Raw genomic sequence first — 14366 nt, forward strand, 5'->3', positions numbered from 1 at the left:
GCCAAACGTGATAGGGGCAGTCCCTGTGATGGTGCTCGCTGTGTCCATGGGTGGGGGGGGGGGGCTCTGGATGTGGATGGATCCCTAAAATATTGTTTCATCACAGTAGCATCAAGCCAGATGCTTGCTTTATTAGTTTTTCTATACCTACATTCGATCAAGAGACAAAAAAGGGGGGGGAGTTATAGTTCTTGTTTGGGTAGAATAGAGAGGGAGGAAGAAGTGGTTCTTGTGTGTGTGTGTGTGTGTGTGTGTGTGACTGTATGAAAGAGAAGCTAATATATTTTTAAACTGCTCTGTTATACTTCTTTGTGTGAAGCTTGTTTTATTTTATTCTGTAAAGCACTCTGTGTTGCATTTTGGCATGAAAACTCTTTATGAATAAAATCTGATTTGATGGATGCAGATGATTTGCTGGAGTCATGACTGCATCCAGCAGTTCTGTCCCGCTCAGGATGAACGCTCAGAAGACGAATGCTCAGAAGATGAACGCTCAGAAAACAAACCCTCACAGAACGAACGCTCAGGATGAACGTTTAGAACACGAACGCTCACAGAACAAACGCTCAGAAGACAAATAGCTGCAACCTTTGTAAGAAGATATCACCTCTTGATAGTCCATGTGGTGGTCCAGTCTCAGCAGGCGTTCCATCTGTGTGTTCAGTCCTGGCACGCTGAAAAGGGGTGTAGTGGCTGGGGTTCTCCAGCAGGCGCAGGTGGTGGAGCGAACTGAGATGCCCTAAACATCCGTCCGAGACATGACCCGCCCTAGCAACCAAGCCCCGTTCTCTGTCCCAGCCCTACCTCTAGGATTTGTATGAGTAGAGCTGCCAGACACCATCTGAGGAAGATCACCAGAGGCTATTAGGTTTTTAGGCTGATGTCTTCTTGACCCCCCCACTGATCTAGGCTGCACCAGCATGACATCATGACCATGCCTGGGCCACCTGTAAAACAACCATCATGCAGGATGGCCCGGGACAAGCAAAAGGTGGCAGATCAGCAGGTGCAGCAAAGTCTGGAAACAGGGCTGGCCCGACCCAGCAACAGCAGCTGTGCAGCGCCGATTATGATGATGTGTTGAGCTACGAACAATCAGACTATGGCGTTGCAGGAGCTTAATCGTAAACTGGATGCTATTCTAGCTCAGAATGGCAAGCTGGTTGCGGTTCCGGAGGTCGTACGCGGGGTGGACATCAACTTGGACAAGTTGCGGGCTCAGCTGGATGGAAACTGACCCAAAAATTTGGATGAATTGGAGTCGCCAGCCAAGATAACTGAGAGACTCAAGGCAGACGAAACATGCTCTAGCCTGAACCAAAACAAATGCTGTTATCTTAATTTGACTCCCTGTACTGGCCTTGGATGGCTGGTTAAGTTCTCCTGGAAATGTTATGCAGATGGATGCTCTGCTCCCATCCTCCCCCCTCCCATCTTCTCAGGCTATGGACCTACACCAATGACCAGTGACTATCAGTGCACCTGACCACCATCAAACTCTCTGATGACAGCTCTGATGGCTCATAGGAGGGGAAACCAGGCACTTTCTTGGACAGTGTAAGTAGTGCAGTGGTGTGACCCTCATACTGAATCCCACCAGGACAGAGGAGATCATCTTGGGACGTTGGGGAACATGCGCAAGCTCCTATCATGATACACAACAAACCCTTTAAACAGTCATCCGAGTGCAAGTGGACAACTCCCTGTCACGGTCCCATCATGTGATTTACATCTGCAACACAATACAGCAGAGGATCTACTTTTTGAGGAGACTCTGGTCTTTTGGAGGCAGCAGCGAGATCCTCCACAGTTTCTGCAGCACACTAAGCATCCTGCAGTACGGAGGTCCTCTCGGGCTCAGTGGCCTCTCTGTCCAGCTGAAGTCCAGGATTCTGAAACAGCTGAACATCAACTCCATCCTGGGGAGAGCTGAGAGCTGTTTCTTTAATGGCTGGTCTACACAAACCCTTAGCCTGGCCAATAAGAGAGCAGCAGATCCCTCTCATGCCCTGCATGATGAGTATCAGCGCCTCCCATCAGGGAGCCGCTTCTTTCTGCAGGAGGAATCAATAGAAGTCATTTATTCCACTTCATCACACTGCTCAGTCCCAGCATTGTGCTGGCTTCTTTTAGCCTAGAATGGTTTTTGATGGATTCACATTTTTAAATGTGTTTTTATGGATTTTATGTCCTTGCTGATATTTTAATGGACATTTATAGACTCTTTGTTTTTGTGTGACTGCAGTCTTGTAGGTAATGATTGTTGATTTGGTGGTGCAGTGCAATTTTCCATGCAAGTGGAGACTAAAGCTTTAATTTTATCTAAATCTAATAGAAAGATAACTGAGGCACTCAGGGAGATGATGAATAAAAAGCCTTTATTATATCATGGCTAGTCTAATAAAAACATGCCAATGTAGCTGAGTAAAATTTCTATATAAATTTAATAATCATTTAATGTTATGAACGTTCTCAAAACCTGTTGAGATATTCTTTATTGTCAAGTTATCATTGTCCTGTAAAAAAACATTTACGTGTTTAATTCTACGTGTTTAGTTCCTAGTTAGCTGTTGTAGTGAGGGGGACTTAATTAATGACGCACCGCAGCAGCATGTGTGACGTTTTGCATCTTGGTGGCAAAAGCTGGAAAACCGTTGTGCGGGTAAGACGTGTTGAAATGCTGTCTCTCTCTTTGTTAAGCTAAGTACTTGAAAAGCAGCTTGTTTTGGTCTAAACTCTTTAAAAAAGGTTATTAAATAACTGTCGATCTGTGTTTTGAGTTTTTTTTTTTTAGGCATAAAGTTTCATTAATGTCATTAAATCTGTCGGGATTTTCCCGCGTTACTTTCGGGCCTGCTGTAGGAGACGGGGAGAGACCGTGTTGCTGTCTGTGCCCTCCTGCTATCCGCGTGTGTGTGTGTGTGTTATAGAACTGTTATTTTTTAAACGTTAGCCTACTTGTTGTATTGTGGACTGCACTTTAACTGGAACTAAATATTTGCGTGAGTAATTAAAAGGTTAATAGGGATGTTGAACTGATCCAAAAATACTAATTATCATTGTATGTTAAAAAGGAAAATAAGTACACACACTACATTTCTTTTCGTATAACATTTTGATTTATTTTCATATTGATATTTGTTTATGATGGATTATTTAATATTGTTTAAAAGTCACTCCTTTTTTATTGTAGTTTTATTTGTATATGAAAACCATGGCTGGAAAACCATTGTGGGGGAGACGGGGAGAGACCGTGCTGCTGTCTGTGTTGGACTGCCCCTCCTGCTATCCGCAGGTGTGTGTTTATAAGAAATGTGCAGATCCTGATCCCTGCTGTGGCATCATCATTTGTCAGCAACCATTCAAGAGCCGCTACACCAACGCGTTTCAGCCTGAAAGGCCTTTGTCAGGGCAAATGGCAAAATGTTTGTCAGTCTGCTCAGTTCATGTTTAAACACACAAAGACAGCTGCTCTGTGTGGGCATGGAGGTGGTCACATGGTACGCATGACCTGCCAATGACCAAGTCAAAGATTTTCTTAAAAGAAATTTTTCACTGCATAATTAAACAAGATGTAGGAAACATATGTATACATACGTATCAGCAAGTGTATCCTCTTATTAGGCTTATAAGTAAACAGATATGTTTTCTAAGAGACCACAGAGCTGTCACTTCAACAGCAAAGCCATTACACAAAGGGAGAAAAATCTAGTTCTCGTTTAAACCTAATGTGTAGCTTTAAATTTATAGATCCAAAAGGACTCTCTTTGTCTTGAGCCTGTCTCCACCTCTGATTGAGGTGTTTTTATTAGACTAGCCATGATATTATACAGGCTTTTTATTCATCATCTCCCTGAGTGCCTCAGTTATCTTTCTGAGTTTTACCTGAATCCCTGAGCTCCTTTTTCATACCCAGTCAGCAGTTTTTTTTATTTTATCTATTCTTATCTTAAGGCACACATAACACTAATAGAAAAGGAGACATAAATTGTTTTACAACCTATGTTTTTCAAAAAGAAAAACGATCAGCTGAACATCGGCTGAGGTGTGTGAGAGGGATCACATCTCACTGTGGTGATCTTAAAGATTATCCCAATAATGAGCCTATCAGATGCTGCTATTGTGATGATGTCATGGCAATACCCAAAACAGCAGTATGTGAAGAATAAAGTGTTAAATGGGGTATGACAGGCAAGACCAGCCAAAGTATACAAGCTGTTCGTAAAAGGGGTTAAAGCCCTTTTAACTTCTCCTGATGTGGCGTTATTAGGTGTTTCAGACTCTGAGCTCCACCGTGACGTGGTCTTCAGTGGCATGATCCGATTGGTCAGATTACAGTGACTTCAGATCAGATTCTCCTCCCTGCTAGAGTTCTGCTGGGATCTGGATCGTGGTCCAGTTCTGCTAACTGGACAGAAACTGAAGTCTAGGACATTTTCCAACCACGAAGCTGGATTAGACCATGAAGGTGTGATAATATATCCTGGTCTAGAACACATTCATCTCCACTGAACAATTCATCAACCAGAAAAGATCTGGAGTGATTCCTGGGTTGTGTGTTCAGGTTACATGAGATCATTCTACCTAATGTATAAACAACTGACCTGTTCATGTTAGATAAATAAAGAGTTTAGATAAATGAGGACCTGTTACTGCTGCCCTCAGTCATACCAGGTATCCACAGTCAAACAGAGTGAAGGGGTCATGATGCTTCTCTCCCTCTTGTTCACAGCTGGAAGGACGACAGCAGCAGAAAAGAAAGTAGATAAAGACAAGAGTTGACAGTAGTTTCCCTCTGTTTCAGACAGGAGATGGGGTGAATGATGCTCCGGCTCTGAAGAAGGCTGAGATTGGCATCGCTATGGGCAGCGGCACGGCAGTGGCCAAGTCGGCCTCAGAGATGATTCTGGCTGATGACAACTTCTCCACGATCGTGGCTGCTGTGGAGGAGGGCAGGGCCATCTATAACAACATGAAACAGTTCATTAGATACCTGATCTCGTCCAACATCGGAGAGGTGGTCTGGTGAGTGGGAAGGACCCGGAACTGGTCCCAGTTTGTTAGACTGAGACAGTTACAGAGCGTTTTCCTCTGCAGTATTTTCCTGACAGCGGCTCTGGGCATGCCCGAAGCGCTGATCCCTGTCCAGCTGCTGTGGGTCAACCTGGTCACCGATGGTTTCCCAGCAACCGCTCTGGGCTTCAACCCTCCGGACCTGGACATCATGTCTCGCCCTCCCCGCTCTCCCCAGGAGCCGCTGATCTCCAGCTGGTTGTTCTGTCGCTACCTCATCGTTGGAGGTGAGTCACAACCTGAGACATGGTGGCATCATCATACACAGGAGGAGGGTAACTGTCACACACAGGCATCCATCCACCCATCCATCCATCCACCATCCACCATCTACCCATCCACCATCTACCCATCCACCATCTACCCATCCATCCCATCCACCATCCATCCATCCCATCCACCATCCATCCATCCATCCATCCATCCACCCATCCATCCATCCACCATCTACCCATCCATCCATCCACCATCTACCCATCCATCCATCCACCATCTACCCATCCACCATCTACCCATCCATCCCATCCACCATCCATCCATCCCATCCACCATCCATCCATCCATCCATCCATCCACCCATCCATCCATCCACCATCTACCCATCCATCCATCCACCATCTACCCATCCATCCATCCACCATCTACCCATCCACCATCTACCCATCCATCCCATCCACCATCTACCCATCCACCATCTACCCATCCATCCCATCCACCATCTACCCATCCATCCCATCCACCATCCATCCATCCCATCCACCATCCACCATCCATCCATCCATCCATCCACCCATCCATCCATCCACCATCCACCAATCCATCCATCCACCATCTATCCATCCACCATCTACCCATCCATCCCATCCACCATCCATCCATCCCATCCACCATCCATCCATCCATCCATCCACCCATCCATCCATCCACCATCTACCCATCCATCCATCCACCATCTACCCATCCACCATCTACCCATCCATCCCATCCACCATCCATCCATCCATCCATCCATCCATCCACCCATCCATCCATCCACCATCTACCCATCCATCCATCCACCATCTACCCATCCACCATCTACCCATCCATCCCATCCACCATCCATCCATCCATCCATCCATCCATCCATCCACCCATCCATCCATCCACCATCTACCCATCCATCCATCCATCCATCCACCCATCCATCCATCCACCCATCCACCATCTACCCATCCATCCCATCCACCATCCATCCATCCATCCATCCATCCACCCACCCACCATCTACCCATCCATCCATCCATCCATCCACCCATCCACCATCTACCCATCCATCCCATCCACCATCCATCCATCCATCCATCCATCCATCCATCCATCCATCCACCATCCATCCATCTATCCATCCACCCATCCGTCCATCCATCCATCCCATCCACCATCCTCCATCCTCCATCCATCCACCCATCCGTCCATCCATCCATCCACCCATCCATCCGTCCATCTATCCAACCATAAGACACTCCAGTTCTACTAAAGGTAAATATGTTTTGTTTTTATGACACCGGGTGATGAACAGATGACATGTTTTCATAAACAAGATAAGAAATCCAAGTTGGTTGATACCGTGAATTTCTTCATTGAACCAGTAGAGGGAGTGCGAGTACCACAGTTTGATAATTATGGCTGTAACCCAGAGATCCCCACCTCCGGTCTTGCAGGTCTGCTATTGGGCCATTAATGTGAATCAGGTTTGTGACAGCAGGCAAATGTAATATCTGCACAATGGTGGGCCTTGAGGACCAGGGTTGGGGATCTGCTCTAACCTATTAAACAGAGAAAGGAACAAGTCTGCTGTGAACTGAGGACCCTGCAGGACACATCACAGCGTTGCATTTCTATTTGCAGGTTATGTGGGAGCAGCAACCGTTGGAGCTGCTGCCTGGTGGTTTATGGCAGCTCACGATGGACCAAAGCTTTCCTTCTATCAGCTGGTAAGCCTCTCTGTTCACTCTGCAAGGATCCAGACTAGTTTCATGCTTGCTCCTGGCAGCAGCAGCGGTATATGAGCATTATTGGCTCTGTCATGGTAACTTTATAAAATGGCATCAGGCACCAGCTGTCGGTATGTAGCAGTTTCTTTTCAGTGTCAGAATATAAAATGTCTGTAATCAGAAAGATAACATTATTTTTGGTGTTTTCCAGCGTATGTAGCGAGAATAAAAGCCGTTAATGACTCCCAAGAAGACAGAAATGACACTCAGTAAATAGTCTTGCTGTTTTTTTCCAACTCTGTCCTTCACAGTCCCATTACCTGCAGTGCAGCGAAGGCCACGTGCAGTTCGCTGGTGTGCAGTGTTCGGTCTATGAGTCTCCATATCCCATGACCATGGCCCTGTCTGTGCTGGTCACAATAGAGATGTGCAATGCCTTGAACAGGTACCATGTCTTTACAGTGAAAAATGTCCCATAAACCAACTGATCCTACAGCTTAAAGCTGGTTGACTAGTTAACCAGGCCATCCGTCCCATTTCAACAGGAAAATTTCAACACCAGTCTGAATGGGAACACGTCACAAAACATACATCAAGAAAAGGATGGATAGTTAAACCTGAATAGAAGGGGTTTGGAGTATAACCTGGTATAAACTACAATAACCTGGTATAACCTAGTATAACCTGGTCTAACATGATTTAACGTGGTATAAACTGGGATAAGCTCTCTCCAGGCCACCAAATCTGCCTGGAGCTCAACTCATGGTCCCTGCAGAGCTCAAGCAGAGCCGTGGCTGCAGAGCTGGAGCAAAAGTCAAGGTGAGGAGGATAAGATGTAAACCTCCAGTTCCATTCATCATGATGGGGATCGTGAGGTCTCTGGCAAACAAGGTGGATGAACTTTGGCCACTAGTTAAAACTCAGAGTGCAGTGTGATGTGCTTCACTGAGACATGTGGACTTACCCGGCTTCAGGACTGTTTGGGCGGACCAAGATGTTACGAGTGGAAGAAGAAAAAGTAATGTACGTAAAAGAAAGGTGGTGCATTCCCAGCCATGAAACTGTGAAGGTACTTATCTGCACACCAAACATCGTTAGCTGTTAGCATGTGCCCCTACTATCTTCATAGAGAGTCCTCATGCTCTCTAATGATACGTGTTTCCATCTCACCGTCAGCTGATCATTGTGTGTGATGCAATCCACACAACAGTCGCGCAATTACAGATTAAACACCCGGAAGCTTCTCTGTGCATCAGTGGTGATTTAATCATGTCACACTGGACGACCGGGTGTGTTTACCTGTCAATACCACCCCTGCTGCCACCTTCAAATCAGGAGGAGAAACTGCAACACTACACCAAAACGACGTGTTCCCCCTATGCTCGAGTGCGAGCGCAAACTCACCAGCGTCAGCTACGCTGTACCGACTGCACTCAGGCGCCGTGTGAGTATAAATCCATCTTAACCCAGTAAGGAGGTGGAGTCAGGAAGCCTGTGAAGCTCTGCAGAACTGCTTTCATGCCACAGTCTGGGACGCTCTCTGCAGGCCACATGGAGAGGATGTTACTCAGATAGTCAGATGGTCAGTCTGTCTGTCTATCTGCACGCCTGCCTGCACACACACACCTACACACAAACACATCCATCCATCCATCTATACTGTATTACACACCTTTATGTGAGACTGAATTATTTTGTTCTGTAGGAATAACTACCCTGGAAAGTCTGTTTTTCTCTGAGTCAGCATGGAGGAGAATCACCATCTCAGGAGATTTAGGTTTTTACTTTCACTGTTAACTCGTCTTTCCTTCCTGTCCAGTCTCTCAGAGAACCAGTCCCTGTTAAAAATGCCTCCCTGGTCCAACCCCTGGCTGGTGGGGGCCATCTGCCTCTCCATGACCCTGCACTTCCTCATCCTGTATGTGGACCCACTGCCGGTAAGAATGCATGAAGGTTGTGAAGTCGGTGTTTCGACTGTCCAGGACGGTCAAAGGTCACTGATCAGCCATGTTTGTTACTGCAGGTGATTTTCCAGATACGACCTCTGTCCTGGACTCAGTGGGTGGTGGTGTTGAAGATGTCGCTTCCTGTCATCTTCATGGATGAGGCTCTCAAGTTCCTGGCCCGCAACTACATCGAGCCTGGAAGCCAAATCCAGGTCAGAAGTGACGTCCGTACTGTTCAGTCTTGCTGTCTTTTTCTTTCTTTTCTTGTCTGACCTTGGTCATGTTCTCTGAAGACGATAGAGGAGGAGGAACTGCAGAGGTCCAGGGCCAACGAGGGCTTTGTTGGAGCGCTGGTGTCAAGGCTCCGCCAGTCAGTGAGAGGCGTGTCCTGGTCATTCGTCCTGATCTCTGCACCGCTGGTGATCTGGATCTTCAGCCTGGACTCTGATATCACCAACATCTTCTGGGAATGATGGAAGAAAGTCAGGATGGGTGAGCTGGTGGAATACGTGAGGCTGAGACCATGTGGATAAAAAGGGATGTTTAGTTAGATGGCATGAGGATACAGATTGAGGATGAGGATGGAGGAGGAGGAGGGATGATGTCGATGGAGAAGAGAGGATGAGGAGGGAGGATGGAGGAGGAAGGATGAGGATAAGCATGGAGGGGGAATGAGGATGGAGGAGGGAGGATGAGGATGGAGGAGGGAAGATGAGGATGAGTATAGAGGGGGAGGATGGGGGAGGAGTGAGGAGGAATATGAGGATGGAGGAGAAGGAGGCAGGATGAGGAAGGAGGATGAAGAGGGAGAAGGATGAGCATAGAGGGAGGATGACGATGGAGAACAGAAGCGGAGGGAGGGTGAGAATGGAGGACGTAGTAGTAGGAGAGAGAGGATGAGGATGGAGGACTGAGGAGGAGGAGGGTGGATGTCGATGAAGGAAGGAGGATAAGGAAGGAAGATGAGTATGGAGGGGGAGGTTGGGGTAGGAGGAGGGACGATGAGGATGGAGAGGGGAGGAGGATGGAGGAAAAGGAAGGATGGAGGAGGAGGTGGAGGGAGACATTCTGCCATCAGACAGGAGGGGCTTGGAGCTTCTACGTGATGCTGTGTGGAGAATTTTCCTGCAATGACACCAGTACAGGTGTGTCCCAGTCCAGGGTCTACCACCTGGACGTGGAGGTTTGTCCGCTGTTTGTCACTGTCCCACGTGGGCGGAGCCTCTGAATCCATCCAACAAACCCAGGCTCCGTTTGGCCTGTAGCGAAGGATCTCCCTTCCCACTTTAATGAGCATTAGACTACTTTTTTAACACTATGACTTGTCGGTGTGAACGTTCCCAAGTGTCCTGATATGCAAACATTTCTGAGGTTTTAGAGATTAAACGTCCTATGTTGCTGCGGTGGGAAATTCTCATCAGCTAGGTAGGCTGTCTCATTTCACCAATAGGAAGCGGCAAACATGAAACTTAACAGACTGATTTCCCCTCAGAGCAGCGATCAGTAAATCAGTTATTACTGCCTTTTACTAAACTAAAACTTTATGAAGCTCCGTTAACATCAGTCAGAAGGATTAAAGTCATTAAAACAAACGATCAATTAATAACTGCATTAAATTGATTATTTAAACTTGTCTTTATCATTTATACTCAGCAGTTTGACTTTTTTTCAGACCTGGACTGAATTTACAGCTAGCTTCTGAGAACTGGTTAGACTGGTAAAACATCTGGAAATGAGCTGAAATGTCCAGTCCAGGAAGTTGAAATCTGATTTGGCCAAATGTTGGTCTGATGGGTTAATGCTAACGTTTCACCTGTTAGCTCAGTTAGCAACGCAGCTGGTCCACCTGGCAGCTACAGCTTGGTCAATGCTACCTGAGCTGATCCATACCCATGTTTTTATGGTTGGAAGAACCTTCCACTGGGAGAAGTTGGTGGATCACAAAGAGGAAAAATGCTGCACACAGCACCTTCACACCCAAATGATACCAAGAACATCCCAAAATAATAACATCCAAGTAGCAGATGATGACAGAAACATGAACTTTCCTGCAGACGCCTCTGTTCCACTCCAGTCCCTATCATCCTCAGGACTTCAGAAGTCAGACCAGAACCATCTAACAGGTTCAGAGACCTGGTCCTGCAAAGACCAGCTGCTTATAAGAGGGTTTGGCTCATCAGTCTTCATTTCTCTTAGTTCTGTTAGAGCAAATGTTGTTTTCTGTGTCAGATGCTGAAAAGTCTGAAGTGGAATCGAGCTGAGATGCTGTTGTCTGGTTCCTCACAGATCCTGCAGAACCCGGCTGGACCTGGATTTAAGCCTTTCACCTGGACGGAGGAAACTAGGCTGCTAGGAAATGTTGACTTCTCTTCCCACCACGTAGAGTGAACATCTGCCGGCTGCCAAGCAACTCAAACGTTCATGTTTGTTTTATTGATTGATTATTGCTTATTGTTTATTTGCCCCTATGAATGAACCCTGCTCAGTTCTCTGCTACGCTGGTGTATTTACTTACTTTCACTTCTGTCTGGTCATTTCACTAGTCAGGGTTCAACTTCCTGTTTCCTATTTTTTAAATGTGACTCTTGTTTGAATCTAACGTTAAAGCCCTAAAGTTCAATAACTATCCAGCTCTGCTGAACTAAGGTCAGTTTCCCGTCGGCCACCGGCAACTTCTGTTTCTAAACAGCTGATGTTATTACAATGAGATTTTTTCAGATGTTCCAGCTCCTGATGATTTTTCCTGTAAAATTGTCTGTTGAAATAAATTATAAATTCTACAGATTTTTTTCTCTCAAACTGTAAAAACGTCACAAATGCTTTTTATACCATTTATCCAAAAAGAAACAACGTGAGGGTCAGCGGGTTAAAGTGGAGGATTGGAGGGTTAAGGTGGAGGGTTGGAGGGTTAAAGTGGGGGTTTGGAGGGTTAAGGTGGAGGTCAGAGGGTTAAGGTAGAGGTCGGGGGTTAAGGTGGAGGGTTGGAGGGTTAAGGTGGAGGGTTAAAGTGGGGGTTTGGAGGGTGAAGGTGGAGGTCAGAGGGTTAAGGTGGAGGGTTGGAGGGTTAAGGTGGAGGGTCAGTGCATTGAGGTGTAGGGTCAGAGGGTTAAGGTGGAGGGTTGGAGGGTTAAAGTGGGGGTTTGGAGGGTTAAGGTGGAGGGTCAGCGCATTGAGGTGTAGGGTCAGAGGGTTAAGTTGGAGGGCTAAGGTGGGGGGTCAGCGCATTGAGGTGGAGGGTCAGAGGGTTAAGGTGGAGGGTTGGAGGGTTAAGGTGGTGGGTCGGAGGGATAAGGCAGAGGGTCAGCGCATTGAGGTGTAGGGTCAGAGGGTTAAAGTGGAGGGTTGGAAGGTTAAGGTGGAGGGTCAGAGGGTTAAGGTGGAGGTCAGGGGGTTAAGGTGGAGGGTTGGAGGGTTAAGGTGGTGGGTCGGAGGGATAAGGCAGAGGGTCAGCGCATTGAGGTGTAGGGTCAGAGGGTTAAGGTGGAGGGTCAGCGCATTGAGGTGGAGGGTCAGAGGGTTAAAGTGGAGGGTTGGAAGGTTAAAATGGTGGGTCGAAGAGTTAAGGTGAAGGTCAGAGGGTTAAGGTGGAGGGTTGGAGGGTTAAGGTGGAGGGTTAAGGTGGTGGGTCGGAGGGATAAGGCAGAGGGTCAGCGCATTGAGGTGTAGGGTCAGAGGGTTAAGGTGGAGGGTCAGAGGGTTAAAGTGGAGGGTTGGAAGGTTAAAATGGTGGGTCGAAGAGTTAAGGTGAAGGTCAGAGGGTTAAGGTGGAGGGTTGGAGGGATAAGGCAGAGGGTCAGCGCATTGAGGTGTAGGGTCGGAAGGTTAAAGTATGACTAGTTTGAAGATCTGACAGACTGTTGATGACCGACTCGCCTGTTTAAATAAAGCTTAAAGCGATGAATCAACTCTCAGCATGCAGGTAAACACGTCTTCCTGCTTCTCAACATTGTTTGTATAATTTTTAACCTCCTGAGGTGATAAACCTCAAACATGTGATCACACTTTCCTCATGATTCCTGTTGGTGAGCTTTACGGAGAAGGAAGAAAACAGACTGAAGACGATTTATTTATTACTGTGTGCTCAACACGGAGTCAGAATCATTATTATTATTATTGGTTCAACGTTTTGTCTTGTTCCTAAATGAACTTTGAGGTCCTTCCATCTCAGCGATGTGGACCTAAAATCCTACATAGACCAAAAATAAACCCATATATGCTGAATGGGTACCAACACTGTAGTCTGTGTTCAGGATGACGGACGGCATCAGGTAAGCGACTGCTGTTTGCAGTTTAGCACATAGAAGAAGTAACTGTGTTTAGGGTTGAGTTGTAGGCGTGTGGATGGAGTTTGGGCTTCCAGTTTGCCGCTTGTGTTTAAAGAAGTTTTTAGTGTTTTATTCATGTTTTTATGAGCTGTTTCGTTGTGGTAGAGCTGCTTTCTGTGAGGAATATCAGACTGGGATGGTTTTGTCCAGCTCAGCAATACTTAGATTCACAAGTATCACTTCAATTATAATAATAATATTAACACTAATGATAATAATTATTATAATAATGACTAACAATAATAATATGAATAAAATATGTGACATTTGGGAAATTAGATGCTAATAAAGAAATGTCTAACAGCTTCCGTGCCCCCCAGGAGCATCGACCAACCTGTGAAGTGTTTCCATGACAGTGTTACGGGTCCCCAAAAAAAGGATGAACCACGGCAACATCAGATTTCCTGGTCTCTTCAATCTGGAAAACACAGGTAAAATGTGCGCAGGAATGAAGACAGAACCACGTATTTCTCATCCCGTATTTCCTCTGAGGGGAGGGGGGAAAGTCCCTCACCTTAAGGAAACGGTGTGCAACACTGGTATGCGTCATTGGTTCCGCCCTTCCATTCCCCATAGATTATCACCATTTCACAATATGAAATATGTAATTAAAATAAGGGAATTAAAAACAAAAGCACAAATACAAAAGGGGCTGCACATTTTAAGGTTACCACACTCTCCCCAACAAACAAAAGTGGCTCCTGACACTTAACACTGATAATACAAAATCCCAAGAGTCTTAAATTATATACAACTCACTTCGCTCTCAACAATGTGTACTGGTCAACTGAATACTTCAAAGAAACACATGAATGTACTGCCTGGGCAGACATAAGGCAACTTCATTATCTGAACTTATTAGGCACTTTCAGGGCAAGTGGGAAAACATCTTTAAGTGTGCTTGCTCCATTTTTTTTCCCAAGTCAATCTCTGTGCTTCAGAAACAATGAGCTGGGTAAGTGGCTGTTACATATGAGTAAGGCGCAAAGGTTGATGGCTGAATGGGGCATGAGTGGGGACAACACCAGCTGGCATAAGGTGTGGGC

General features: G+C 46.3%; 1 protein-coding gene across 3 annotated transcripts in view; it reads left to right on the forward strand.

Annotated features, from left to right (window-relative positions):
* The window catches only part of si:dkey-28b4.8 (sarcoplasmic/endoplasmic reticulum calcium ATPase 2), a 58685-nt gene extending 46910 nt beyond the window's left edge, over window positions 1-11775 (forward strand). For 2 of the 3 annotated variants that reach the window (XM_041982947.1, XM_041982944.1), the window contains exons 18-25: window positions 4805-5025; window positions 5098-5300; window positions 6964-7049; window positions 7361-7494; window positions 8869-8986; window positions 9073-9207; window positions 9289-9487; window positions 11280-11775. In XM_041982947.1, the coding sequence (XP_041838881.1) occupies window positions 4805-5025; window positions 5098-5300; window positions 6964-7049; window positions 7361-7494; window positions 8869-8986; window positions 9073-9207; window positions 9289-9468 (1077 nt within the window). In that variant the 3' untranslated portion in view covers window positions 9469-9487; window positions 11280-11775. Of the gene's footprint in view, window positions 1-4804; window positions 5026-5097; window positions 5301-6963; window positions 7050-7360; window positions 7495-8868; window positions 8987-9072; window positions 9208-9288; window positions 9488-11224 lie in introns of all 3 variants that reach the window. The other variant, XM_041982945.1, reaches the window with a different exon arrangement.
* Window positions 11776-14366: the final 2591 nt, after the last annotated feature.

The sequence above is a fragment of the Melanotaenia boesemani genome, chromosome 4 (genome assembly GCF_017639745.1).
Source record: "Melanotaenia boesemani isolate fMelBoe1 chromosome 4, fMelBoe1.pri, whole genome shotgun sequence".
Lineage (NCBI taxonomy): Eukaryota > Metazoa > Chordata > Actinopteri > Atheriniformes > Melanotaeniidae > Melanotaenia > Melanotaenia boesemani.